The 26,221-nt window shown below is 34.0% G+C and overlaps 2 protein-coding genes across 2 annotated transcripts in view; both read right to left on the bottom strand.

Annotated features, from left to right (window-relative positions):
• Window positions 1-4,497, bottom strand: part of sun1a (Sad1 and UNC84 domain containing 1a) — a 29,120-nt gene extending 24,623 nt beyond the window's left edge. The window contains 1 exon segment of the mRNA XM_048170868.1: window positions 4,336-4,497. The gene's annotated coding sequence lies outside the window, so the exon portion shown is untranslated.
• Window positions 4,498-8,854: 4,357 nt separating this feature from the next.
• myof (myoferlin) overlaps window positions 8,855-26,221 on the bottom strand; it is a 39,068-nt gene continuing 21,701 nt past the window's right edge. Inside the window, 29 exon segments of the mRNA XM_048170244.1 lie at window positions 8,855-9,278; window positions 9,377-9,524; window positions 9,633-9,742; window positions 12,802-12,989; window positions 13,088-13,187; window positions 13,268-13,409; window positions 14,268-14,363; window positions 14,439-14,527; window positions 14,628-14,767; window positions 14,863-15,011; window positions 15,099-15,269; window positions 15,356-15,447; window positions 15,566-15,721; window positions 17,255-17,383; window positions 18,327-18,425; window positions 18,560-18,568; window positions 19,396-19,452; window positions 19,562-19,638; window positions 21,623-21,788; window positions 21,962-22,123; window positions 22,296-22,397; window positions 22,488-22,646; window positions 22,933-23,114; window positions 23,221-23,298; window positions 23,403-23,505; window positions 23,598-23,768; window positions 23,850-23,989; window positions 25,173-25,275; window positions 25,478-25,592. Of these exon segments, the coding sequence (XP_048026201.1) occupies window positions 9,240-9,278; window positions 9,377-9,524; window positions 9,633-9,742; window positions 12,802-12,989; window positions 13,088-13,187; window positions 13,268-13,409; window positions 14,268-14,363; window positions 14,439-14,527; window positions 14,628-14,767; window positions 14,863-15,011; window positions 15,099-15,269; window positions 15,356-15,447; window positions 15,566-15,721; window positions 17,255-17,383; window positions 18,327-18,425; window positions 18,560-18,568; window positions 19,396-19,452; window positions 19,562-19,638; window positions 21,623-21,788; window positions 21,962-22,123; window positions 22,296-22,397; window positions 22,488-22,646; window positions 22,933-23,114; window positions 23,221-23,298; window positions 23,403-23,505; window positions 23,598-23,768; window positions 23,850-23,989; window positions 25,173-25,275; window positions 25,478-25,592 (3,472 nt within the window). The 3' untranslated portion in view covers window positions 8,855-9,239.

The following is a 26,221-nucleotide window of genomic DNA, read 5'->3' as shown; positions in this document are numbered from 1 at the left end:
ATATAAAAAAAAAAAAGTCTGTGAGCTCATACGACATCAAAAATCGGACAGTAACGTACAGTAATTATTTTCTGAACGTGTTGGACAAAATCTATTTCAACCACAATGTTGAAACAAACATCCAGAGTGATGTTTCAGAATCAGACTCACCCACACACTCTTACACAGACAGAGAGAGTGAAATGAGAACCTATGACTAAGCATTACTGCAAAATTTAAAACGTAAACAAAACAAAACCTGGAAAACAAAACTGGAAGAATTCCAAAACATGTATAAGAAATAGGCTTTTTTAGAAAGGAAATTTAAAATAAAATTAGGACAAATAGTGAGAATCACTGAATTATGAATAATTGACTGACATTGTGAATACTAAGTAATCATGTAATCTATATAAAAAATAAAAAAAAAAGAACTTGTCTGTTGAATATTTTTAAAAGTATTTAATTTTAGCAATCTGATTATATAATTCAGATTACATATAATCAGTTACTACTCAATAGACCAATTTGGAGCAGACGTCACAGTTACGTCACTTGCATCTGCGTGCGCATAGAGGTGCCAGAAAATGGTGGTAACAAGTGGAGGAAAATGGGCAAAATCCACAGAATCTCACAATTCTATTTTTCCTTCCAAGAATTGTGAGATATAAACTCAGATTTGTGAGAAAAAGAGTCAGAATTGTAAGATATAGACAATTTTTTTTTTTTATTCCGTGGCTTCTAGACTGCTACTGCTGAATTGTCATTTTCTGCCACCAGGTAGTCTACGCCTAAAAAAAAAAAAAAACCCATCACTGTTTGAATACACAATAGGTCTTTATGTATGTGTATATATACACACACATACATGTGTGTCGAAAAAAAAAAAAAAGTCCAAATGTATATCCAGCAGACTTTTGCTGACAAATAAACATCTGCATGCATGTAACATGAAGAAACATTGTACATTTACATATACTACAGACATTGTAACAATACAGAGCTGGTTACTAAAAAAAAAAATATTGGGCAAACTTGTCCTTTTAGTGAAGCATTAGGTTTGACAGGCCACGTTCACACCAGAATGCTTGCTAGTATGGAGTCAAATTAATGCCTTAAAGTTTTGCACAAAAATAAAGTTTTGCAAAACACAAAAAAGAATTGAGCAATAAAAAAATGTTTTGCAAACAAAAATAAAGAATTGCAAAGGAAAAATAAAGTATTGAGCAGAAAAAAAATAAGTTTTGCAAACAAAAATAATAAATTGCAAAATAAAATAAAGTAGTGCAAAAATAAAAATATAATCAATTACAAAAATCAATGACAGCTGTAATCCTATTTTATCTTTGCCAAAGATTTTTCATGCTCAAACCTACTAAATCATTTGCAACGCTCATTTTATTCTGCGTTTCAGTCAAGCGTGCGCTCACGATACCGGCTTTCGTTTGCGCTGCACTGTTCTGTGCAGATCTCTTTATGGCACTGGTTTGACGTGGGGGTGGAGTCAAGAAACGGGGGCACGCCCCCGCGAAATGCATTGGAGGGGAACGTAATCAGCGACAGGTGAAATAATTCTTTGACATGGTTAAAAATAATGAATGGTTTGTTTTTGTTGGTTTGTTTAGCATATGTTGTCGCCAATTACGACCCCCTCCAATGCATTTCTTATAGTAATATGACCTGTTGTGCTCTGTCTCACTGCCTGTATCCACTTTTGTGTCCTTAAACATTCGTTTTTTGGGGTCGACAGCTTATAAAAACTTATTTCTGGGTTTTTAGCTTGTTAGCTGTACACCTTGTCACACAGCAGCTTTTAGGCATTGTTCTGTTTTTTGTAATGAGTCAGAAAAGACAAGGAGGCAGCATCATGCATTACAAAGTCAATGGAGACGGTTGGATTGATTTTTCCCCCGGTTGGATTGTTTTTCCCCCGGTGGGCATGGTTTTCAGATTATAATAAATGCGCTCTGTCTCTATGCTTGATCTGTTCTGTTGCGATCTGCGTCTCCTGTCGATGACGTGTTTCGCGGGGGCATGCCCCCGTTTCTTGACTCCACCCCCACGTCAAACCAGTGCCATAAAGAGAACCGCACAGAACAGTGCAGCGCAAACGAAAGCCGGTATCGTGAGCGCACGCTTGACTGAAACGCAGAATAAAATGAGCGTTGCAAATGATTTAGTAGGTTTGAGCATGAAAAATATGTGGCAAAGATAATATAGGATTACAGCTGTCATTGATTTTTGTAATTGATTATATTTTTATTTTTGCACTACGTTATTTTATTTTGCACTACGTTATTTTATTTTGCAAAACTTATTTTTTTCTGCTCAATACTTGATTTTTCCTTTGCAATTCTTTATTTTTGTTTGCAAAACATTTTTTTATTGCTCAATTCTTTTTTTTGTTTTGCAAAACTTTATTTTTGTGCAAAACTTTAAGGCATTAATTTGACTCCATATGCTAGCCCTTTTTGGAAGAAATTCATATATTACACCAAGAAAACAGTAAATGTTGGACTCTCATCATGTATCAAACTAACTGCAATGTACTAATGCATTCAAAATACAGGACACATGTTGTATTATAATTATCTAAAGCAAGTACAGATAGTCTGGGTCCAACTACTTACTGCAGAAAAACAATATTCTAAGTCTTTAGACAAAAAGACAGACGGGACAAACAATTTCTTAAACACGTTTTAAAATTATCGGTTGGTGCTCATAAGATACTCGGGTCAGCTCGTAATTCCTCACACATTAAGTTGCGACCATAAGAGCATCAGCAACTTCCACGTAATTTCTCTTGAGAGGTTAAGAAAAAAAAAGAAAAAAGAAAAAAAAAAGATGACCACGAGCTCATACGACAGCAAAAATCGTACCATAATGCACTGTAATTGTTTTTTTTTTTTTTTTAAACGTTTTGGACAAAATCTATTTCAACCACAATGTTGAATGAAAATCCAGAGTGATGTTTCAGATTCAGACTCACCCACACACTATTTGACAGACAGTGAAATGAGCACCTATGACTAAGCATTACTGCAAAATTTATGGTAAAAAAAACAAAAAAACAAAAACAAAACAAAGACTTCCCAAACATAAGCAATTGGCTTTTTTAGAAAGGAAAACGTATGAGAAATTGGGAGAAATCACTGAATTATGAATAATTAACTGCTATTTTGTGAATATTAAGTAATCATGTAATCAATAAAGTAACTAGTCTGATTACAAATATTTTAAAGTATAATATAATCTCTACAAAGCAAGTACAGATAGACTCGGTCCAACTAATAGCTGTAGAAAAACAATGTTCTGCTAATAAAAGTGAAGTCTCAAACAAAGAGACAGACAGGACAGACACAGGTCAAACCTATAAATGAGTCTGATTTTCATAGTACAGAAAATTCTAGACAAGCTTATTACAAAATGTATAATATTTTAACTATAAAAACCACATCTCTCAAAAGACAAGCCTATTCCATGTCTTATTCTAATTTTGTAGCACTACACTTTGTAACAAATATGCTCATATTCCCTGTGCTATCAGCATGAATAAACAATACAGAAGTAACAAAAATAAACCCAACACAAGTTGAAGTCTTATTAGCTTATGTGCGGAGGAGGAGGGTGTGTACAATGACAAACACCATCTCTCATGCACTACCTTCGGCTGTGAAATAGCAATACGCCTAACATTTTTCACACAATGCAGGGTGGATACATTTCAACTACACCAAGATAAATACGAAACCATATATACAATAAATAATGACAAATAGCAACTGTGCAGTCAATCGACCAGCAGTGTGTTGTGTTATTACCCAAGCAGGTTTCATGATAATACGCAGTCTCGTACAAATGCAGCGTCTTCGCTTTAACAATAGAGAAACAGGAGACTTACTTAAACGTTTCTTGCGCCTCAAACCTCAGAATCGCACCTTCGACACACGAAACGGCAGCAGTATCGCCGTTAAACCATTATAATCCATATGTGGCCGCCTACAGCAGCTCAAATACTGAAAAGCTGCTGAATGAACCAATGAGAAGAGCATCGGCTTACCGCCGCGAAATACAAACAGTGATATCGTCCAACATTAAATATCAGGCAGGATTTCACACAGGGATCATTTCACTTACTGATATTCTACAGGAACAAACAACTAAACGTTGAAACTCCTGAATGAATACAATAAACGTACCAAACGCCATGGAGAAAATGTATACTTTTCAATAACGAAAGCTAGTGATGTTTAGCAAAGAGTTTTGGGTGAATGTTGAATCAACAGAAACGTTACCTGTCGGAGCTGACTAGCCAGTTAACGTTACTTAGCTCAAACAGAACTTAAAATAACTTACCTGAACTCAAACGTCTTTATTTTTCTCTCAAATCAAATACAAATCTATAAAAACTGAACTGCAGTTTAGTAATCAACGTTCGTGTGTTATATTGTCTTCGCTTCACACTGTGGCGTAGCAGCGTTAACGGTGTCGAATCGTTCCTCTAATCACGCCTCAGGTGGCTATTTAAATATCACGTCACGCACTTGAATTTGAGAAACGACGTCATATCCGCTAAGCTCTACCTCATTACATACGCCTTGTTATCGTTTTACTTTTTTTTTTTTTTTTTGTAATTAATAATGTTTATTGTAATATATTTAATGTAACGTTTTATTTATACAACGTCCTTATTTAATTTTATATATTAAAACATATCCATTTTTTAATGTAATTTATTTTCTTTTTACTACACTTTGTTCATTACGGAAGAGGATTAGGGCCAAGCAATAATAAAAAAATAAAACAATCTCGAGATTAAAGTTGTTAAATTTCGAGAAAAAACTCCTTAAATTTCGAGAAAAAAGTCGAAATAAAATGTTGAGAATAAACTCGTTAAATTACGAGAAAAAGGTCGAGATAAAATGTTGAGAATAAACATTAAATTACTAGAAAAAACTCGTTAAATTTCAAGAAAAAAGTCGAGATAAAATGTTGAGAATAAACTCGTTAAATTACGAATTTGTTCTCATAATCTAACAACTTTTTTTCTCGTAATTTAATGACTTTATTCTCAACATTTATCTCGACTTTTTTCTCGAAATTTAACGACTTTTTTTCCCTCATAATTTAACGAATTTGTTCTCATAATCTAACGACTTTTTTCTCGTAATTTAATGACGTTATTCTCAACATTTTAACTCGACTTTTTTCTCGACATTTAACGACTTTTTTCCTCATAATTTAACGAATTTGTTCTCATAATCTCATAATAGTTATGGGAGCCATACCAACGGGAATCTGTATGCTTTTTAAGAATTACACTCACTCTACTACTATAACTACTACTTTCCCTGAGCCAATAGACACTACTATAGATAAAATATGTTTTTCAGGAAAAAAAAGATAGAAACAAGAAAGTTAGATACCTGTATCTTGAAGATATTATCTCGATGTCTCCTGCAATCTTTTACTGGAATAATTTATTTAAAAATTTAAATTGGAAAAAGATTTGGTCTTTCCAACAAAAATATTTTCTTACCAATAAAATAAAAGAAGTGTCTTTTAAAATAATAAATAAATTTTACCCTGCTAAATATTTTATGATTAAATATAAAACCAATATTGATACAAGATGCTCATTTTGCCAAGTTTACACAGAAACTGTCTATCATCTATTTTGGTTTTTCCTCATAATTTAACGAATTTGTTCTCATAATCTAACGACTTTTTTCTCGTAATTTAATTACTTTATTCTCAACATTTTATCTCGACTTTTTTCTTGAAATTTAACGACTTTTTTTCTCGTAATTTAATGACTTTATTCTCAACATTTTATTTCGACTTTTTTATCGAAATTTAATGATTTTTTTCTCGAAATTTAACAACTTTAATCTCGAGATGGTTTTATTTTTTTTATTATTGCTTGGCCCTAATCCTCTTCCATGGGGGTCATAATTTTAACATTTAATAATGAGATATTATAAGCAGTATTGTTAATTATTTATTTATTTATTTATTTATTTATTTATTTATTTTTTTAAGGCGAGACACCCCAGGTGAATAGGGTAAAAAAAAAATAACTAATAGATATCGCCATACTTCCCCATCTGGTTGATTACATTAAAAATTCTAAAAAAAAATTGTATTACAAATGTTCTAAAATGTTATATTTAAATATGCAAATGAGGTGTTATCTAATTAAATATGCACTAATTTGCATAAATTTCTAAAACAAAAACAAAATCTGAATATTGGATTTTTGAACGTATTAAATTAAAAGGTTTTTACAGAGGGAATTTTGGATATCTCTTTTTATCACTCCATAAATCAGAAAATATCAACAACAGCCAAAAAAAAAAAATAATAATAATAATTCACCTTTTTTTAGGAATAAAATGTTGCATAAAATCAGGCTAATTATATATCAACTAATCCCTCTGTAAAAACCTTCAGAATATAGATAGGAATAAAACTGTAAAGTTTAATGTATATAATTTCTGCTGAAGTGGAGATTTCTGACTCAGAGCAGGAGAAAAAATTCATTTTGAGAAAATGGCCTGTAAAGATATTTACTGTAATTGAAATATATAGACGCAAATAGATAAAGTGCTATAAAACATACACTTAAAAGTATATTTTGGATGTTTTCTTTTTCACCAGTCTGAAAAAACACTTTATGAAAAGCCAAAAAACACAAAATCTCAAAATTGACAGGTGCCTGAAAAAACTGTGTTTTTGCCTGTAGTGTCCCCCCTTAATTAAAATTAAATCAATTTTAAAATTGCTCTGACGTACCCGCTGGAGATGAAGCATACTATAAAGACAGCAGCTCTATCAAACTTTCAAATTTCCACCATGGGCTTTAATATATAAACATAATTTCACTCCCCATAATTTTTTTTATTTGGAACAATCAAAATATTATATACAAAAACAGAACTTTATTTTTTGATCAGTAGTTTAATAATGGATTACTTTTAGTTTGTCAGCTATTTAACAATAAAGGTTTATTAATGACTTCTTTCAGAATACAATGTGCCAGTTACTCCCAAAGAATTTGCCATAGTTATGGGAGCCATACCAACGGGAATCTGTATGCTTTTTAAGAATTACACTCACTCTACTACTATAACTACTACTTTCCCTGAGCCAATAGACACTACTATAGATAAAATATGTTTTTCAGGAAAAAAAAGATAGAAACAAGAAAGTTAGATACCTGTATCTTGAAGATATTATCTCGATGTCTCCTGCAATCTTTTACTGGAATAATTTATTTAAAAATTTAAATTGGAAAAAGATTTGGTCTTTCCAACAAAAATATTTTCTTACCAATAAAATAAAAGAAGTGTCTTTTAAAATAATAAATAAATTTTACCCTGCTAAATATTTTATGATTAAATATAAAACCAATATTGATACAAGATGCTCATTTTGCCAAGTTTACACAGAAACTGTCTATCATCTATTTTGGTCATGTTTGGTCATGTTTGTTTATTAAAGTTAATATCCAACAAGATATATCTAACTTTTAAAGATATAATTTTTGGCCACTTTAATTCTGATTCTAATAAAAACAAAGCTTGTTTTGTTATAAATTTAATTTATTTTCTTGGCAAATTCTATATCCATAAATGTAAATTCGCTAACAACAAACCAATTTTTCTTGTTTTTTTGATAGAATTTCAAATGTACCTTAACACTATTTCATCCTCTGTAAATAAGAAAACAAGAAGAACAACCTCAATTTGTAATGACTTTAATTTGTATACTCTAATTGAAATGTAAATTACGTAGATAAAATGAAATGTAAATACGACGCAGAAGAACAAGACCAGTTTTGGGGGTTAAAAACCTATGAGGCTGGTCGGTCCTAAGCTAAATGCTCTAGCTCAGGACCAGCTTAAACCAGCTCATGACCAACTAAGGACCAGCCTAAACCAGCTCAAAACTGCCATGCTTCAAAACATACCTAACCAGCATATGCTGGTTTTTTCAAAAGGGCAGTCCTATTTTGCTTTGAACAACCAGCACAAAAGTAAGATAGATTGATCCTTGATAGCAAAACATGGCATTCAGTTAATTTTTCCTCATTGAAAAGTACTTTAGGAAGGCATGTACAAATCATGCACACAAGATAAAGTTCCAGTTTTATCCGTAGCTGAATAAATTGTCTAAAATCTAAGTCACTTAATATTAACTTCTTGTTTATTGAACGGTTTTATAAAATCAACATCACATTTTCAATCATGCGGAAGTTTGGAAAAACAGCACCTGTGCCATATTGATTAACTATGTAATGATATTAAGATTTAAAAATCAAGAACTTGTACAGGGACATATAACAAATAATATAATGTATTTATTTTTATACTTTAAGAATGTTTTTTCCACTGATAAAATATACCGTGTTTGTGTCCCATTTTCATGGATAAAGTAAACTGAACTAGGGCTGTCAAACGATTAATCACAATTAATCGCATACAAAAAAGTTTGAGTTTGCCTAATACATGTGGGTGTACTGTGTGTAATTATTATGTATATATAAATACAAACACATCCATGTATATATTTGAGAAATATTTACAAGTATATGCATTTATTTATATTTTTATATAATTTATATTATATATAAATACATTTTTTGTACATAAATAACATTTCTCTTAAATATATACATTAATTTGTGTGTATTTACATATACATATTATTTACATACATTACTCACACATATATTATACAAACTCAAACTTTTATTTTGTATGCGATTAATCGCGATTAATCGTTTGACAGCCCTAAACTGAACATGACAGTTTTCATCATCAAAATGCTAAAATAAAGTCTAATTGAAGTTTCTGAAAACAAATGGACGCAATTTAAACAAACATTTGTCTTTATTTAACAATTTTATATTTTTAACCAAGAAACTTTAAAATGATCTGAGAATATAATACAATAAAAGATTTTCACAATAGAAAACACTTCATGGTTTTTGTACAAATGTTTCCAAATATCAGAGAAACCTGAACCAAAAAGTGAAAATTCATGATTACATTTAATAATGGTGCAAAGAGTGATTAATTGTAAATACCTAAACAACCACATGAAAAATTAACCACAACAAAACGAACACTGTATTAATGTTGTGTATATCATTAAGAAAATGAACCATTTTGTGTAACTGCTTTCACTGTGTGAAACCCTGATCACACCAATTACATCACAGGGATAAAACAGAAAAAGTTGAACTCCTCTTGAACTCAATTGAAGGGTTTGACAATTTTCATGGAGATGTAGTTCTGAAAAAAAATAAAAATAATAATAATCAGCATTGTACATCTCAAATGAAAAGTCTAACCATAAGCTTTGTGAAAGGATTGATGAAGTGCATCCTTACTGGTAAAGAATACAACAAGATCCCAATGAATAATAGTACTAAGATTAGCACAATCAGACCGATGAACAGCCACTTAAATCTTCGCCACACTATGAACTTGCATGTCTTGCATGGATTTGAGAACCAAAAGAATGAGGTTTCAGGTCGCCTGAGAGGTTTAAAAAGAAGAAACAAATCTTGTGATGATCTTCTGTTAACACATATAACAAACATATTTAAAGCAAAAAAAAAAAAAAAAAAAAAAAAAATCAATTACTTGGGAGGATCCAGTTTCGGATTCATATTGGGCTCATCTCTGCCTTTTCCAGCAGGTCTCTCATCCGCTTCCTTCTCGTTCACAATCTCCAAAGTCATCTCCACCTTTCCCTGAAACAACACATCAACAAGGCCCAATTAATCAAGCTTTAAGGAAAAAATGTCAACATGAAATGTCATTCATAACCCATTTTTATCAAAATATCACGCAATTCTAAGAGAAGCATATTTAAAGGGGTAATTCACCGCTGGGCTTTCAATAAAAGTTGGGTGCCTATGCAGTAGAAAGGCCTTTTGGCAAATAGGAAAACTTCAACACCAATAATGCACTGGGCATGTGACCGTCCAAAGCCACTCCCAGTATGCTCCTATTGGACAGGCTTGACCAGAGTCAAATACCTATGCCGATATGGCTAGGAACTATACTCTCATTCCGGCGTAATAGTCAAGGAACTTTGCTGCCATACCATGTGTGCAGCAGGCGCAATGATATTAGGCAGCGTCTCTCACAATTGGCTGCAAGGCACGCTCCCTGTGCAAACAGGGGGTCACATGTGGTGTGTAATATCATTGTACTATCCCATGGTACGGCAGCAAAGTTCCTTGATTATTACTCCGGAATGAGAGTATAGTTCCTAGCCACATCGGCCTAGAAAATCACAACTTTTCATTTTCCGTCGATCTTAGTACACGATATAACTACAGAAGAGTCAAGTTTTAAATAGGAAAAATATCAAAACTCTTTGCCCATTTTTTTGAGTGAGATGCTAACGGTCTAATCAGATTCAATGAACTATGCTAAGCTATGCTAAAAGTGGTACCGCCAGACCCTGAGATCCGCTGAATGGATTCGAAAACGGTAAAACTCAACTGTTTAACTTTAGGGGAGTTGGAAAATGAGCCTATTTTCAAAAAAAAGTGGAGTGTTCCTTTAACTCCGACTGAAAAGTCAAAAATTATTAAATAAGGATGCAATGCTAATACTATACTAGAAATTGCAGTTAAGGCATGACCAACGGACAATGAAATGCTCATTGGATAAGCAAGGTCAGACAAAAATAGGTGGAGAAGAAAAGACACATGTTAACTGCATAAGAATTAAGAATTAAGATAAATAAAAGCCTAAATTCAATCTGTTCATCATATAAAGCAATCGCATCTCTTCAGAAAATTTGGACTAAACCACTCATATGGATTTCCTTTACAATCTCTTTATGAATTTTTTGAAGCAACAAATTGATAGATGTATAGCTTTAGATTTAGATTTCATCAAAAAGATCTTCATTTGTGTTCTGAAGATGAGTGAACGTCTTGCGGGTTTGGAAAGACATGAGGGTTGGTAATTAACGAAAGACGAAACGCAATAAAGTCATCTTGCTTTCAGAGGCGGATGCCTGCTGTTTGGGAACACAGTCGTGTAAAGACAGTTCTGGGACGTAATTATACTGAACCACTTTCGCTGGCTCAGGCATTTCAGAACAACTAAAACATTTCAGATGCTGTGCAACGAGATCGGTCCGCTGGTTAATACAGTCACGTCTTTTTTATGCGCATCAAGGAATTTTTACGGTGAATGAGTTTCCATCGTTTCCATCCATTTATACGCATGTTTTCTTAACAGATAAAAAGTTTCAGACTCAGTTGAGCATATACGTTTTTTTTTATGTGCATTTTTGAATTTACTGTATGCTCATTTTGGAGTTTCAATCCAGAGTTTTGTATGCAATATCCCAAAATGCACATAAAAATAGGCGGATGGAAACATAGCTAGTGTATTAGAACAAATGGAGGGGAACAAAAACGGAAAGAAACTGAAAAGGAACAGGGAGCACCTTCTGCCCAATCCCCTGAAGCAAAATGTTGTTGGGTACAGGTAAGAAAGCGGCTTCTCCATTTTACCATAATGCTGTGTAAAGAGTAGACAAAGAAAGATAAAATTCTCTGTGATGAACCTGTTCTTACAATAACTGTTTTGTTAATAACCCTCTGTTGATCCGACTGTCTGTTGGCAGGGATACAAAAATGCTTAAAACATTATTTTAAATTTTCCCCAGAGCTGTCAAAATCAAAAATGTGCTTAAAAAAAACCCCCGTAAATTTCTCAGCCCAGGTAACACAGAGAAAGAGTAAACATTGTTCATTTACATATACTTCCAACATTGCAACAATACAAAGCGGGTTGAAAATTGGCATACCAAAAAAAAAAAAAGACGATTTAACCCTTAAATGCATACCTCGGGTCTTTAGTGACCCGTGACATCATTCACTACCCTCCTCCTCGTTCATTTTTTAAAGTTAGACATCAACCTTCTTGGTATTCCTCAATCAATTCATTATAAAGAATATAACAAGAAAAAAAATAATAAAATTATAAAAGAATGCCTATTTTTGTATTCATTTTTTGTAAAAATTGTATAGGGTCGCTAACGACCCGAGGTGTGTATGAGTGTACGTATATTTTTTCTTCACAACAGTAATTGAATCTTAGATGACGGAATAAGTGTAATTCACCTTTATTCCACAAGGTGGCAATGTCTGATACACAATGCTGAAGTGATGATTCATTCAGACAGAAAACGAAATAAAACAAACATGAAATGGCTCAGCGATTTACTGCAGAGCAAGTACTGAACGCAATCAAATATGACTATAACTGTTACTGGATGGATCTGGTGAAGCTGTTAGCGATTGAAATATTGATTTTGAAGATGTTGAAAATTATATCGTTTTGAGAATACGTTTGAGATTGCGAACGGGCTCATATTCGTGACCTCAAACATAAAACTAGCCTATTATTTGCTGAATTTACTGGGAAATGAGCTCTGACGAGGACAGTGATGATGGCATAAAACATCTGCTCAAACGGAGCCCTTTCAAGCTCCAAAAGGTAACAAAATATGCTTTATTTTATCCTTCTGTAAGTGTTACTCTAATATCAGAGGAGTTTTATATTATCACGACAGGTAGAGATCCTTCCGTGTTAGATATAGATCCGGGTCGATAAAGACCCGAATATGTAAGAATGATTGGCGAAACAGTCATGCATTTAAGGGTTAATATCCATTGGAATTTGACTGGATCATGGACAATTAATGTCATACTGCACCACACAGAGAAACAAAAAAAAAAAAAAAAAAAAAAAAAAAAGACATTGCATTAGCTGTACTTACACCAAGCTCCCTCTTCCCATCTTTATCCATGTAGCATGGCCACCATCCTCTAACTGACTTCTGGTCAAAAAGAGACTTGAATTGGTCTGATTTTGGATGCGTAGTTCCATCCGGCACCATCCTAAGGTCACATTTCTCTGGTGTTTTGGAAGGGTTGATGAGGTGGTGCAGATCAAGTTCAATAGCACCTGTAACGCAAGTGAAATAATACACAAGAGGACCCAAAAATGTAAAGAAAAATAAAATTCCTAAGAGCTCAGAAAAGAGCTGCATACAGACATCTCACCTAGGTAATCATCCAGTGAGAATTTGTCATTATCCCATATTTGAACAATCAGCTTGGGTGGGATTCTAAACTCTGATTTGTCCAGGTTCCAGAAGTGTTCCTTTTTAATGTAAAAGAAAAAGAATATTTTAATACTTCCAAGTGCTCTTCATAACATATTAAACAGTCAATCTATATTACCTTTTTAGATACAAGACATAGCTGCTCCGCAGGTAGGTATTCAAATCCGAAGACAAACCTCCAGTTGAAATTTCCATCGCCATCTAAAGATCGATAATGGACGTCTGTTTTTTGCTTATTTTCTTCCATACCTGGCATCCAACTAATCAAAGACACAAATGCATGCATTATGACAAATGCTACAAAATTTATTAGTAAAACACATTAAAGTGACCCATTACGCTTTTTTGGATATTACCTTTCATGTAGTGTGTAATACAGGTGTTTGTTAATGTAAAAGGTCTGCAAAATTTCAAAGATCAAAGTGCACAATGAATGTAGTGTTATTCTCTCCAAAAAGAAAGAACCAGTTCCGGAAATGAGTCCAGCCTTACTTCCTGCTCAAACTTACAGCCTATGACCAGCCTATGGTTCTTCATTGGATGCAAAGTGATATGGTAAAACTAACGGCATCATTACTGTTCCTATCACTGTGTATACACGCTGAGGAAGCCTCCAGAGATTAAATTTAGACATGGTAATGGGTGTTTCGTTTTCAACAAACGCTGTAAGAAACAGACCAATTACAACAGCCTGGGCCATCTGACCAATCAGAGCAGAGAAGGCTCTCAGAAAGGAGGGGTTTAGAGAGACAGAGTTCTTGATTGAACCGTTTGACATTGTGAGAAAAGAGGTGATGCTGCAATGTATATTGGGAAAAATAGTGTTTTTTGATCTTGGATGCATGTAACTATGAACTCATTTGCATACATTTCCATAACAAAAGATAAAGCCAGGTTCAAAATTTTTGTTTCATTTTGTTTACATATTAAAGGTTTTTACGTAGTGGATTTTGTATCTCTTTTTTTAATAACTCCATAAAACAGAAGATTTTTCTGTTTTCTTTCCACTAGTCTGAAAGAAGACATCTTATAGAAGCAAAAAAGCCTAAATTCTAAACAATGGTTTTGCCTGTAGTGTCTTGTCTTGTCTTAAGAGACAGCAAAGATCTTTTACATACCCCTTTACATAGACGTCACTCATATTTTCACCAGTAATGCTGGTTTCATCTAACACTACGTCAGTCGTGTTCCAAACGATGACGCGCAGAAAGTACCTGATAAAAAGAATGAACGTGAGTCTATCGTCAATCAACATAAAAGCATAACCGAAAGTACCAGTTTCTTCTCACTTTTTTGCTTTGCGTGGCGATATGTCAAAAGGAGGTCCAGGAGGCCCGAGGGTTTTGGGGAAAATGTCAACCCACATCTGGAGTTTTCCCTATAAAACAGATAAAGCAGTGTTTTGAGCTTGCTTTCAAACAAAAAAGGGGTCTATAAAGTATATCATAGGAAGAAGCAGGTTGTGAGCAGCATCACACCTGCGGCAGATTCGGTTGGAAGCTACTGTAAAGAGTTCTGGTTTCAACATGCTCCGGAACCAGGCCTTGAGTTCGGAGGACGTGCAGAGCGATCCGTTCACTTGGTGGACCCAGGTGTTCGTGAATTTTCTGGTTCGCTTCTAAAATGCATACATATATTTTATAATATAATACATTAACAGATTGTCAAGCCACCATAATAGTGTTCAAAAGAACAAATATCTCTTTAACTCACCAAAGTCAGAGAGGCAATACAATCGGCCACCAAAGGATAAAGTGTTTCCATTGTCTTCACTTCTAGGTGGACTCAATCCTTTCAAACGGGCATGATGTTCAAGAATCTGAGATGGTTTGTTCTGATCACGCCACTGGTTTGGTCCAGAACTATTTAATGAATAATACATTTGTTAACTAATGTTGTCCTCAAAGAAAATACTAACTTTGTATTAAATTATATTGTATGGGTCTCACATGCAGTATGTCTGGGCTAAACCACAATAAGAACCAAAGTGAGAAAGGAAGCGGTTTTCCAAGTCAATCACTGTCTCCCCAACTTTCTCATCACGGCTGAGCAAATCGAAGTCATAGACGGCAATTTTCAGGTCTTTGTCTTGTGGGAGGAAGCATGTAATTTCAAACATTCTGTTGAGAGACAGAGAACGGTTCTCAGTCAGTCCTCTTCGACAGTCTGAATGCATGATAAACTCTCAATAAATCTCTGGCATTACCTTCCAAACACTGGGTTAAGTGTGTACGGTATATAGTTGTCTCTGTCATCAATAGACTTTTTCCCCAAAGAGATTTTGATGTATGGGTCACACTGAAAAAGAAAAGGAGCTTTGCTTTTTCTTTTTACTTAAAAGGAATTCCACAAATTGAGTAATTGAAACTCAAAATTAGTTCTCAGGTTTTCTAAAATGCTGAATGATAGAAAGTACTTTGCCATTGTTGTCTTTGGGTTGCAGGTCGATAGCCTGAACTACGTAGATTCTGACCACACACTCCTGAGAGACGCTTTCGGGCAGCTCTCTGAACTGACGTGGCGGAGGAGCCACCCCTGGATCATCTGGCAATGGGTAGACCTTAAACGAGCCCTGAAAACAATCAGAATGATTAGAATTAGAATCAGCATAAGCATATTAGAATGATTTCTGAAAGATCATGTGACACTGATGACTCAAGTAATAGCTGCTGAAAATTCACCTTTGCCATCACAGGAATAAATTACATTTATTAAATATATATATATATATATATATATATATATATATATATATATATATATATATATATATATATATATATATATATGATTTATATGACATTTAAATGATATATATATATATAATTCTATATATTTCTATTTCCCAATATTATTTGTTTTACTTTTAATAAGAGACTGTTCTAAAACATTAAATAATAATATTTTAATTGAATAATTAAAATGTATTTAATTATTTATGTAATTATATAATTTCATTTAATAACATTTTACACAACCAAGACCAGAAAAAATAGTCAACAAAAAGTCAACATGAAATGCTGTTTTCAAGCCATTTTACTTCTGTAATGAGACATTTCCAAATGATATGGAATACTCAACAAATATGTAGGGTGTTAAAGGTGCCATCGAATGAAAATTTGAATTTACCTCGGCATAGATGAATAACAAGAGTTCAGTACATGGAAATGACAAGTCTCAAACACCATTGTTTCCTCCTTCTTATATAAATCTCATTTGTTTAAAAGACCTCCGAAAAACAGGCGAATCTCAAAATAACACCGACTGTTACGTAACAGTCGGGATCATTAATATGTATGACCCCAATATTTGCATATGCCAGCTCATGTTCAAGGCATTACACAAGGGCAGGACGTCTGGATCTGTGCACAGCTGAATCATCAGACTAGGTAAGCAAGCAAGGACAACAGCGAAAAATGGCAGATGGAGCAATAATAACTGACATGATCCATGATATCATGATATTTTTAGTGATTTTTAAATTGTCTTTCTAAATGTTTCGTTAGCATGTTGCTAATGTACTGTTAAATGTGGTTAAAGTTACCAGCGTTTCTTACTGTATTCACGGAGACAAGAGAGCCGTCGCTATTTTCATTTTTAAACACTTGCAGACTGTATAATTCATAAACACCCCTTCATTCTTTATAAATCTCTCCAACAGTGTGTAATGTTAACTTTAGCCCGTTAGCCACGGAGCATATAGCCTCAAACTCATTCAGAATCAAATGTAAACATCCAAATAAATACTATACCTACAGGAATTGATGCATGCATGCAGCATGAATGACGAACACTTTGTAAAGATCTATTTTGAGGGTTATATTAGCTGTGTGAACTTTGTTTATGCTGGTTAAGGCAGTCGAGAGCTCGGGGGCGGGGAGCAAGAGATTTAAAGGGGCCGCGCACTGAATCGGTGCATATATAATTATGGCTCAAAATAGGCAGTTAAAAAAATGAATAAAATAAATCTATGGGGTATTTTGAGCTGAAACTTCACAGACACATTCAGGGGACACCTTAGACTTATATCTTGTTAAAACTGGTTCTAAGGCACCTTTAAGTACCAAATACATTCATTTTTAGACCAAATTAATACAAATCTTGCCTTGAATTCCCCAACTACAGCAGGATCATCATCATCACTATCATTTTTGCCACGTTGCAATTTGAAGGTTTTGCAGAAATCTGTAAGACCCATGAATTCCTTGACATTTTCAAGCTCATGTTTATACACCTATGAAAACCAACAGAAAAGAACATGGTTACAATTACTAAACAATATAGGAGCTTCAGTAAAAACTTTTTTTAACTTTTGTGGATTCAAGTATTCTGAAGTCATACAATAGCTTAGTGTGAGTAAAACCAAAATTTAAGCTGTTATTCACTGAAAATCTTTCTCTCCAAAGTGAATTGTTAACCGCTCATCCAGATCACTAAATCAGTAAACTTAAGGTTGGAATACACTACATGATTTACAGTCAGGACAAGTTGATTCTAGTTGCCGAAAGTCAGAGCCAGTCTGAAGATTTGAGTTGACAGATTTCAGAAAATCGTATCGTGTATGATGGTCACAGCCTCCAATTTTTTAGCTTCAAAGTTTGATTCCATCCAGTCGGAGGATATCGAACATGTTTGATATTTTGAGCCAATTTTAGAACATGTATTGTTTTCAATTTGTCATGTGTCTTCTAGCAACAAGGGAAGTGTTTTTCTGCACAGGTTTGCTGTGTTCGTTTGACTGGAAATAGAAGTAGAGGTCTGGTAGTGTGTGATCTATCCTTAGTGTATGATGGCCAGTTTTTCCTCTCAAACTATTTACAAAGTCGGCAGATGCCTAGCGTTTTAAAATATATTCAGATTTTAAAAGTCGTTTAGTGTATTCCAGCTTTTAATAAGTGCAGGTTTTGAGAACTGGACCAACTCATTAATTGAAAAGACCAGATTCAAAAGAACAATTTGGTTCACAAATCAAACATCTGTACTTCTCATAAGAATGAATGAACGCACTGAGGAAAGCTAGGGCAGACGTCATGATTTCTAGTAAATAACGTATTCAAAAATCTAACTAAACCATATAATAAGGAAAACATACTTCAGAAGCTTCAGAAGAATAGCAGTTTTAATGGACTGGATTTAGGCATTTATTAAATGTAATATTAAATAAATATTCAACTCACTTCCAATTTGTCATAACCTTTGTCAAGGTATGGGCGGCATTTCTCACTCTCTCCAACTGAAGCATAAAACTTACTCCACCAATCAACAGTCTCTTTTTCCTGTAAGGTTAACAAAATAGACAGTTTCATCCTCATGATAGAGCTAATATAGACATATGATAAATTTAAGAGCATTATCCAAGACCAAACTTAGCTTAAGTGGAAAGTGTGTAAATTTAAATCACAGAACTCACCTTCTCACGCTGTTGAAACACCAGGAAATGTGCAAACAGACACACAAAGAAAAAAAAAAAAAAAAAAAAAAAAAGTTAAGATTTGTTAAGATAAATTATTATTAGGCTTGGAAAACCTTTTACATATATGTAATGGTTCAGTCTAATCTCAACTATCAGTATAACGTGTAACAAGATTTAAAAGAAGTGATGATTTTATCTGAAAAATGTAAACTGAATGAAAACTTGAAATAAAAGTATAAATGTAATACTTTAAATTTACTACTACTTAAAGCCTCCATTATTAAAATGCCTTTAGTACACACAAGGGAGTTCATTTCAAATCAATCAATAGGATAAAGTTAGTTAATAAATGTAAAGTTGATTTGCTTATGAATGCACACATTCAAATTTTGAATTCAGAAAGGCATTAGAGATCGTTTAAACGGCACACTTCAATGAATTTTAGTATGATTTCATATATAGAAGGTCAGCTGTACAAAAATCGCCTGAACGGGAAATTAAATTGATCATTCTGAGCACAACATATTGATTAGATATTCCCTCAATTTAGCCCATTTCTAATTACAGAAGTACAAGATTTCATACAATCAGCCTGAGCATATAGGTATAAGGGAAAATTAAATGTTTGTGTTGAAATATGTAATTTCAGTGCCTCTAGTGGCACCAAACAGAATTGCAATCTGTTTTCTGATCAGCCAGCTAGGCAAAACCACACTGGCTCAACCACAATGGCATCGGTTTGGTACCTTTTTGCTGAAATTACACACTTCAACCTTTAACCCAGAATTAAATTTAATTACATTTTGATTTAAGTGCCTTATTACTATACATACTTGAAGTTGACTAGCAGTGCCCATTTTGTCAACAGCAGCTGAGATGCCATACATATACTGAAATTCACAAAGTTAAAAATCACCATTACATAGTTTTTCTCTCACAAGGTGAGGCTCAAGTTCCTAAACCTACAAACTACAAAGCCAAGTGACTTGGTACCAGTACCTGAGCTTCTAGAAGTTGCTGTCTGCCATCATCAATGTTTACATGGAGGTCTCTTGGACCAGCTGCCATCAAAGACACTGTAAGAATGCAAATATTCTTTCAAATTTTTTAAATCAGCAGTAAGGCGACTTTTGGAGAGACATAATATCAATCACAATTTAGTATGCAAATAGAAGATATTCCATCACACTTCAGCAGATATATTACACACACACACACACACAAATGTCCCAGTTACACTTAATGTTGTCACATTTTCCTGGTTAAAGCTGCAGTCTGTAAGTTTTGCCTCTTTGTCACCATCTCTGTTTAAAACCTGCAATTGCAGTTATTTGCGGAATTAACATCTTTACGTGGGTTGTGCATCGGCACGGTTCCTCAGCATGGATAAATCTAATGCTTTGAGGAGAATGTGTGGCTGTCAGTCACCGCACAGGTTGATACTGTACTTCAGAATCACAGATTGTAGTCTTAGAAGTAGGATCAAAATAAGAATTTGGAAAATGTCATCTGTCAAATCAGCAACTTTTGTTAAAAAATTACAATAAATCACGCTACCAATGATTAAATCTAACAATCACTTAGCTCATATCACATCCGTGTGATATGATAACAGTGCAAATTATTATTATTATTATTATTATTATTGTTATACTTTTTCTCAAATTGTTAATGTTAACAACATCAGCATAGCGTGACTACGTGTATTTAGTGTGTATTAGCGTTACCTGTAGATTTCAATTTCTGTACACAACTAATCTCGAAAGTTAATTTGTCATACCATACAATCCGCCAGCAAAATTATAAAGTTTAATATATATATATAACCTACTAGCTGGGACTCTTATGTAAACAGATGTGACTAATGACGAAAGACGAATGGGAGCATTCAAATTTCTGTGGAAACCTACCAGTACCACTCGAATTACAAAACATTATTACAAGCTTACCATTGTGAACCGAGCTAAGGTAAGTAGATCATTTTGAACACTGGCTGGTTAATTTGGAACAATTTTTTGGAACTTTAACAAAAAAAAAAAAAAAAGTTACAGACTGCAGCTTTAAATAAACAGATTAAAAAAAAAAAAAAGAAGAACCCATAGAGAAACCATATACAGTACAATTCAATATGCGAACAGAAGAAACAAAGACATTCAATCGTGTTATATTATATATATATATATATATATATATATATATATATATATATATATATATATATATATTATATATTTTATATATATATATATATATATATATATATATATATATATATATATATATATATATATATATATATATATATATCTCAGTGGTCACAGACACAACGATGTATTTCATAGCCAATTATAAGCAATCACATCCAATCATAGCGCGATGGAAGCATTGCCTCCTCTCACGTGACTTTTCCCCATTCATTCACAATTACACCCCACCAAACCCACTGCACACTTTAGGGGATCTGTTAAAAGTCGTTTGTGTGGATGGGCTCAGGAGAGGCACGAGAAAGATTAATTAATCACAGTGTAATTAATTAGCTATAAGTTTACCACAGACACAATGCTGCCAATTATAACCGATCACATCTAATCATAACACGTTGCTCTTCTCACGCTGGACATTGTTACTTTAGAAAATCTGGTGTTGCTAGTGATTTAGAAAAACTAGTGATTTATACACTTTTTAATGTCACATTTAGTAATATTTGCATGGTTTTATTTTTGTAATATGGATTATTTTCTCATCCTATATATATATATATATATATATATATATATATATATATATATATATATATATATATATATATATATATATATATATATATATATATATATATATATATATATATATATATATATATATATTTTTTTTTTTTTTTTTTTTTTTTTTTTTTTTTTTTGCCAAAGTTTAATAGTTAGTGTTAAAAGGTTTACAACAAACTCAATATTTAAAGAGAATGTTTAAAGAATATCAATATATCACATCACCTTATGCACACTGTAATTGTCTCTCTGTATATAAATCAGATAAACAGAAAATGTGTAAAAGGGGATGTACCTTTTGAAGACATGGCAACTTCAGCTACTGTGACATAAGGGTCACATCGAAACTCTTCCAGGGTACATATAGTGCACTGACCCACCACAGGTTTCCGTCCAAAGGGTCTGTGGTCGATGACTTTCAGTACTATAGGGGGAGCATACATCTCTTCTTTGGGTAGAAGCTAAAGTTATAAAACAAGACACTGATGGTATATGGTCTGTGGCCTCAAAAAGCATTTGGAAAATTAAACCACATTCAAATGTCATTGTATTAGACAGAAAAATATCAAAGCAAGCAGCATTTATTTTAAAGAATTAATATGCCTTTTCCCAACAGGTAGAGATGGATGCTCACCACTTTTAATAAGAGGACATTTCCTTGGAAATTAGGGCACTTCTTCATATTTTTGATGACAGCTGTCTGAACTCTCTCTCCTCCGCATTCCACCACCAAACTGGGTGACGTTACTGGAGCCAACTGATACGTCTTCATGTTACGCAATCCCCAAGCTAGAACCTGCAAATATCAAACATCAGTGTGTAAATATTGCCGTCTGTGTGTATGTTTTAATTCAATAAATGGTCTTTTGGACTGGAGAGAAAGTTAATAGTACATTATCTTGACAGATTAAATAAATTTTGATTCTTTAAAACTCCCACAAAGGACAACACACAGAGATGAAACTGACCTCTATGGCAGTGAGCTGCACCACCGGTCGCACCCCTTGTGGAACCATATAGAGCTTCTCTCCTCGTTTAGGAGGAGCAAGGGGAAGTTCAGTGTCATTTCCCTAGAGTTAGAAAACATAAGAATTATCAAGCAGAATTTTTATTGGAAACATAGCAGCCATAATTGACCCAAATTCCATGAAGAACCATACCTTGGTCTTCAAAATGAGCTCTGCAGCCACTAGAACCTCCCCAGCAGGAGCATTTTTGTGCATCACAGGCTCCCAGAGGAGTTTAGGTGATTCATCCATGCCTGGATTCAACTTCACCAAAGGTACACATGTACTTCTGCCAAGCATTTCATCTTTACCCTAACAGATGAACAAATTCAAATCATTCAGTGTCGTGGCACTTGCATTCTAAAAGGCAAGTATATAGAAAAGCTAATATTTGTCTGGTTAACCAGTAAAGTACAAATTCTCTTTATATGTCATTAATTTTTTAAAAATTCACTTAATTATTCTTCAAAAAAAATCTTTTGTGTTGTAAATAGTGAACTATTTTTTAAAATTTAATAGGCATCCTGAGACACCTTGAGAAGCCAATATTTTCAAATTTGTTAAGTAAAGTGAGAGCATAAATATATATCAGACCAACCACTTGATCGCTGTCAAAGATTTCCATAACCACTCTAGGTGGATTCTGGGCGAGAGACTGGGGATCACCATAGATTTCCACATTTTTAAATATAAGAGTCTGATCCCATGTCGGGTTCAAGGTGCTTTTGATTGTTTCTGTTGTTTGACTGTGATGCAAGAAGGACACATGGACATATGGATCTGCAATTTAAACCAATATGATTTTTAGTTATAATAAAAGCCAGGTAATTTTTCCAGATTATTGCAATTTAAAGACAAATCAGCAATATTAAATCTGCTATGAGACCTGAGAAGCTGTCTTTGTCCAGAGCAATAAGGTTTCTGCCCTGGTAAACATAGACTCTCAAGTGGTATGCATTGGATCCTGCAAGAAAGTCAGGCTTAACATTAATAAAATGGATATTCTGGAATAAAAAAAATAATAATAAAAAAAAGCCTTTCTGAAATCTCTGTCCTTAATGAACTCACGGTCAAATGTGCATGATACAGTTGGCGTATTTGCACCAAACTGCTTAACTGAAGCTTCTGTTTGGGTGCCTTTTTCATCACCTTTAGATTCCATGTCGACTCCCTGTCAAGCAAATCAACAGTGAAGAAATCATATGAAGAATATGTGGACAATAAAAAGTATTAGGATAATATAAGAGTAGCTTTGATGCTAACCAGAGCCCCCTCCAGTTTGAAAATGGCTGATGCTCCAACCCGATCAGCGGGTGCCATCTTCCTTCTCCAACGCCGCCGGCGGAACGTGTCAGAGGATCGCTGCTGCCTGTGAAACTTCCAGCCAATGAGTGAGGAGTATTCCCATCCTTCAGCATCTCCTATATCCTTCTTCTGCATGTCAGACAATTAGAAATACATTTTAAAAAGGCACAAATGTAACAGAATCGTTTAAAATGCACAATATACACTTGCATCAGTGGTTGTTTTGACACCAGGAATCCTTTTGCGGGGTCGGACCATTCTTCTGCGACGATGAACATGGTACATCTTCTCAGCTGCCACCCAGGATTTGGGCTTATCATCAGGTGGAATTGTGACACCATATTCCCAACCTAGACTCACAAACACACATCATATAACTGCCAAACCAAAGCTTTAATTTGGATTACCTGAAAATTAAGATTCTGTCTCTGTCATTTCAAACCCATGAGACTTTCTGTTGTGGATGCCATGTCTGACGCAGCACATTTTTCACAATGAAAGAAAACCAGGGGCTGCAAGGCTCCAAAAAAAGGCAAAATATACCATAAAAGGCATCTTAAAGCAGTCCATTTGATTTGTGCACTAAATTCCAAATCTTCTGAAGCCATACGAGATCTCTGTGTGATGAACATATCCATATTTTTCATTGTGTAGTGATAATCTTCTCCTCTGACTAAGCTTTCATATATCAATTTATGTTTGCCTATGTTCAGAGCATGAAGATGCTTTGTGACAGATTTGACATTAACAGCATTGGTTCACACAGTGTTACATTTACATACATATATTTAATGTTTTTTTTATAATTAACTAAAAAAAAAAAAAAAAAAAAAAAAGTCAATCATCACAGAATGGACTTGCTACTGCCAATAGTTACACAGACACACTGCTGTGAGAACATAAGCGGTATACTGCTGTGGCATGAATACGTATATATAAATCACATAGCAGATCTAGACAGGTGGAGCTAGGGAGGGTGGAGGGTTTCAGATAAATTCTGATGGCATACTGCAGGACCAGCTTACCACGAACACTGTACCAGACTATTTAAATGATGAGCAAACAATCTCACTGGCTACAGAATCAGCAGAGGTAGAAGTTAGCGTTAGAGGAAGGCAGGATTTTAAGAGACTAGAAAATTAAGCCTCAGTCTGTTTCTTAAATAAAGCCATGACTTCAGGAGACTTGAAACATAGTACACAAGTCTACTTTGTGCTTTTATAATGTTTCTGTTTCTCCATTTTAGAGACAGCCCCTGGTCACTGTTTGTTTTACTTTCATGGAAAACAGCAGTAAACATTTGTGTTCCAGAGAAGATAAGAGAAGATTGAATAAAACAGATTTGGAATGACATGCAGTTGAGTAAATGCTTGAATTTTAATTCTTTGTAAATTGAATTTCTCAGAAATGGAAATTTTTAAAATGTTACAATTTTTTTTTCTTTTTTGGGGGGGGGGGGGGGGGGTATTTTAAAGGTGATGCAATGGGCATGGAACACAAGTCAATATAACAAAATGACAAAGATAGACTCACCTTTTTCATCGACAGCCCGGTTGCCATCAAAAGTCCAGTTATCCTCCCACTGCCAGCCAGGTGGGCATTCAATCTCTGTAGGGCCCAGAAGTTTTTCTCCATTCTTTAAATACCAAAAGGATAATAATGAGAAATGGAAGGATTTTTGAGAGATTCTACAAACTTTTCTATCTTTCTTTCTTGGTTCTAAGATGATTGAGTACTAATGCTATAGATTCTCTTTAAATAGAAACCATGGAGAATTAAAAAAAAAAAAAAAAGATTAGACATCTGATATGAAGCTAAAGTTTGGCAGATTCTTTTACCACATCAGTGTAAGGCACCGCTGCAATCTTCCATTCTCCTCCTGGGAATCGCGTTTCGTTCTCATAGACCTCATCCACAAACTCTGTGTGTCCAGCATCAGCCTCGGTCAGCAGACTACCCATTAACCCAAGACAAATACAATTTAATGACTAAACTAGAACTATTTCTGAAGGAAATATGAGTGGTGGTTGTCCATGCAAAACTTTCCATTATGAAGCTAGGCGTTGTGGTAGGTTACCCAGGCATTGTTATATGGTAAAGGCTATACAGTAAAAAGTGTGGGACTAAAGTCCTGTTCAGACCAACACAAATGTTTGGCATGAAAATTTGGTCTGATATTTACGTGTTCCGACCGATGTGTTTAAAAAAAAAAATATTCGCATCTATTCACATTAGTTTATATCCAGCTGGTCACTTTTATGCAGTGAAGTTGCATATTTAAAGCTAGTGACATGAACGCAGTGAACGCAAACTGCATCGTCATGCAACTGACAGAAAGAAACAAATAAGAAACTCATTCGATTCCAGTTTTTTTTTTTTCTCGTCACGGGAATACATATTTTGTATCATGTTCTAAAATAGAAGCAAATAAAGTGTGAGAGTATGCATTCAATTTCAATGTCTAAATTCAATATGGCCCTTTATGTAGATATTTAAAGATGGCCATCTTTAAGCATAACTTTTGGATTTATATGAAATGGTAACAGTTTACAATAAGAGTCCATTTGTAACTAAGGTTAATA

This window comes from Megalobrama amblycephala, linkage group LG20 (genome assembly GCF_018812025.1).
Source record: "Megalobrama amblycephala isolate DHTTF-2021 linkage group LG20, ASM1881202v1, whole genome shotgun sequence".
Classification (NCBI taxonomy): Eukaryota; Metazoa; Chordata; class Actinopteri; order Cypriniformes; family Xenocyprididae; genus Megalobrama; species Megalobrama amblycephala.
The sequence above is the reverse complement of the archived record's forward strand: the minus strand, read 5'-3'. Positions and strand labels throughout refer to the sequence as shown.